The following is a 3,226-nucleotide window of genomic DNA, read 5'->3' as shown; positions in this document are numbered from 1 at the left end:
TCAGGTAAATATTTGTTTAAGTCATACAAGACTCACAATATAACTTTTTATATTTATCTTTGAATTATAATAAAGTTTAACTTCAAAAGAGTGAGAACTCACCGTATCTAATGAAATAAAGACCTACAATGGGGGCCACTAATGGCATTACGTCGTCACAGTAACGTTGCGAAAAAATCCCCAAGATGGAATCAAACTAGGCGACTACTTAATAAATAAACAAAATCATAAATTCCGTCAATTCAATTCCTAGCAGCTAACATCCTTCAACATTTATAAACAAGTCATTATGGAATGTGCTATTAATTATTACCAATTTCTAGATACTGTGATATAGAACCCATCCGTATAAGCAGAACTTGTGCCACGGATGGGGAAAGGATGGATATCAGATGCTTCATTTACTTGGATACTTGGCAGCACCGGGCTCCCTTACAAACACCTTCTCATTGATAATCTTGTACTTGTCCTTCCTGAACGCGGTAAAGTCCTCACAACGCCGGGCGAAACTCTCGAAGTATATCTTCAGCAGAACGGGCGGTACAGGGCTTTCACCTCGCATCATTGAAGCCAGGGAGTTCAAGTACTTCTCAGACCGTAGATGCATGACGTGGGTGTGTGTGCTTTGACTTTCCTTGCGGTGAGCACGGATGTCTTGGTCGGTGTCGGCCAACATTTCCGCTTTGGACGGCAGGGTGACGTAGCCCTTCATGAGTTGGAGGAAGAAGCGGACCTGAAATAGAGAAGACGGAGGTTGCGTTAAAGTGAACGCAGGATTCTCTCCATTGCACGAACGAAATGGGTAAGTTGCTTTACGATTTCTTTCGCCTGTGTGTTTCACTCCAACTCTCGAACGGTTCGTCCACTTTTGATGAACTGTGGCGAAAAGTTTTACCCATAAGGGAAAAAACTGATGAATTTTCGGACACAATCGGGTCTTTGGAGTTCCCATAACTCCCGAAAGGTTGGTCCGATTTCAATTAAATTTGGTAGCAGAAGGGCATTGATTGATGCAATACAAAGTCTTGAGATGTTAACACCAGATTTTTATGAATTGTTCAATACAGCTCACTGAAACCACGATTGAATTCACTAATGGTGCAACTAAGTCATGTAGAACTCACCTGTAAATCAAACATGTAGAATACAACAGTGTCTCCAGGAATACCGATGATACACATGGAGGGATGTTCAATGTTGATCAAATGTTTGTAGAGGGGTTGTACGTTCTTGTTGACTACTTTGATGCCACAGGATTCATGAAGGAATGGATAGCGATAGGTGTAGCCTGAAACCGAAAATGAAGATACTGAGATCCAGAGAGCTTACCCATGGTTAGCTTTGGTAAGTAGGTATTTGACCCCCCTGGGGCTAGATAGCTATAAACCGAATAGATAGATGGGTTTTACGACTTTTGCGCCATCTACTTAATAATAAATGTCTCTTTTATACGGTTTCTACCCGGGTAGAATCCTATTTTGGTTACTTTTGTATGTATGTGTTCGTACATACATACAATCTTCCATATAAGTACATAGGTTGTTCTCCGATTTTTTCCCTTTCAGTCAAATCCAAAACCCAGATTAATCTTTTTCAGTCTAATAACTATAAATAAAAAAATCTTTTTCAGTCAGGCCAACTAAATTTAAATCTCAATGGTTACCTTGCATATTCTATTCAGCTGATGGGTAAGCTCGTAGCGCAGATTCGGGGTTCGAATCCCGGCGATTAGCAAAACTAAAATTTCTGTCTCATAGAAAAACAATTTTTCAAACTGTCCATGTGGGACAACTCTTTGAAACCATTTTCAAAAATTTCTTCAGTCAAAACTGATTTGAGCGAAAATTTGATTTTAAGCGAAAGCGACTTAAAAACGGACTTAGACAGGATCTAGCCAACACAGGGCCATCAGTCATCTATGAGGTGTGAGCCAACAAAGGGCTATGGAAGTACCAGCTGTAATCAGAAGGACAAAACATAACACGGACTTTTATAGCAAAAGAGGAATGAAAAGCAAATTCAAAAAAAACCTCGAATGAATGGATGATCTCGTTACAGTGAGTACGAAAATCTCCAAAAGGAGCATGCTTTGTACTAACTTATGGATCATCCAATCTTGCATCTAATCTTACCAATTCAATTTCCAATTTCAAATTTGGATAAAACTTCTTTTTCTTCTATTTTTACCCTGTATTTACTCAGTCAACACAGGACTTTTCATCACCTAACTACTAATAGTTGGTTATCGAGTTTTCAATCAAACATAATACAGAAAATGAAGCTACTAGTAAAATCAAAGTGACAAGATTCAAACATTCTAGAACTTTTTGATTACTAAATTTCCAACCTACCTGTGCAGTACAGGATGATGTCAACTTGTTCATAACTACCGTCCTGGAATCGAACCCCGGTCGGAGTAAGTTCGGCGATATCTGGCTTCTTGACGACGTTGTTTGGAAAGCGGAGCTTTTTGACGTGTTCTGAGTGGTGACTGAGGAATACCTGGAAAAAAAGGAGAAAAATATAAATCGAAAATAAAGTCATATACCTAGGTACAAGGTACATAGTATTTTATCTAACCTACTTAGAACTTCATTTCGATAACCAGCTGCGGTAGTATCGCTAGTTGAATACATCATTTCTTGATAGATCACTGAAGTACTGTGACCTTCTGAACAACAAGTAGGCGCTAGGCACTGCTGGCTTTTTCAGTTTGCTCTCCGCCTCGTGAGGACAGCTGAGGAATTGGTTGAAATTCCTACTGAAAGGCGAGGCATAAAAGTTAATCATGACCCCTTAAAGGGTACGTGTCAGTGCTCATTAGCTTGGGGCTGGAAACGAACTTTCGCTCGACCACAGCATGCCATCACTGGAAGCCAGACCTGTAATGGGTACTATAATTGTGCTCGATGGTGTCATTCACGGATAAGTTCTAAACTATTATTTTGCTATTGTTTTTCTTCTCAAACGTTTCCATTCCATTAACATCTGTTAAACTCCGGCAATAGTAGAGCTTTAGTTTTCTTTTTCCGATCGACATATAAGAATTGGACACAGTGTGGTTGCAGCTAGCAACATTTGATTGGCAGGTGTGACAGAGCTTTGTATCAAAGTGGACAGCTAGCTGCCGGCAACTGAGTACACAACCTGTTTGGCAGATCTTGTGTCGCCAAGGCTCTTGCTTTGAAATATAGATATCGCATGGGGTCGAGTGTCATATATCTAC

General features: G+C 39.9%; 1 protein-coding gene across 1 annotated transcript; it reads right to left on the bottom strand.

Moving 5' to 3' along the window:
• Positions 1 to 352: 352 nt before the first annotated feature.
• Positions 353 to 1,906, bottom strand: LOC103522513 (flavin-containing monooxygenase FMO GS-OX3-like). The gene is made up of 3 exons (XM_026832616.1): positions 1,664 to 1,906; positions 1,125 to 1,288; positions 353 to 733 (listed from the first exon to the last, which is right to left on the bottom strand). Exons 1-3 carry the CDS (start codon positions 1,668 to 1,670, stop codon positions 398 to 400), a joined length of 507 nt encoding a protein of 168 aa, XP_026688417.1. The 5' UTR covers positions 1,671 to 1,906; the 3' UTR covers positions 353 to 397.
• Between the last annotated feature and the right edge of the window lie 1,320 nt (positions 1,907 to 3,226).

This window comes from Diaphorina citri, unplaced genomic scaffold (assembly GCF_000475195.1).
Source record: "Diaphorina citri unplaced genomic scaffold, Diaci psyllid genome assembly version 1.1 scaffold8935, whole genome shotgun sequence".
NCBI classification, from domain to species: Eukaryota; Metazoa; Arthropoda; class Insecta; order Hemiptera; family Psyllidae; genus Diaphorina; species Diaphorina citri.
Note: the sequence above shows the minus strand (reverse complement) of the source record. Positions and strands in the feature narration are given on the sequence as shown.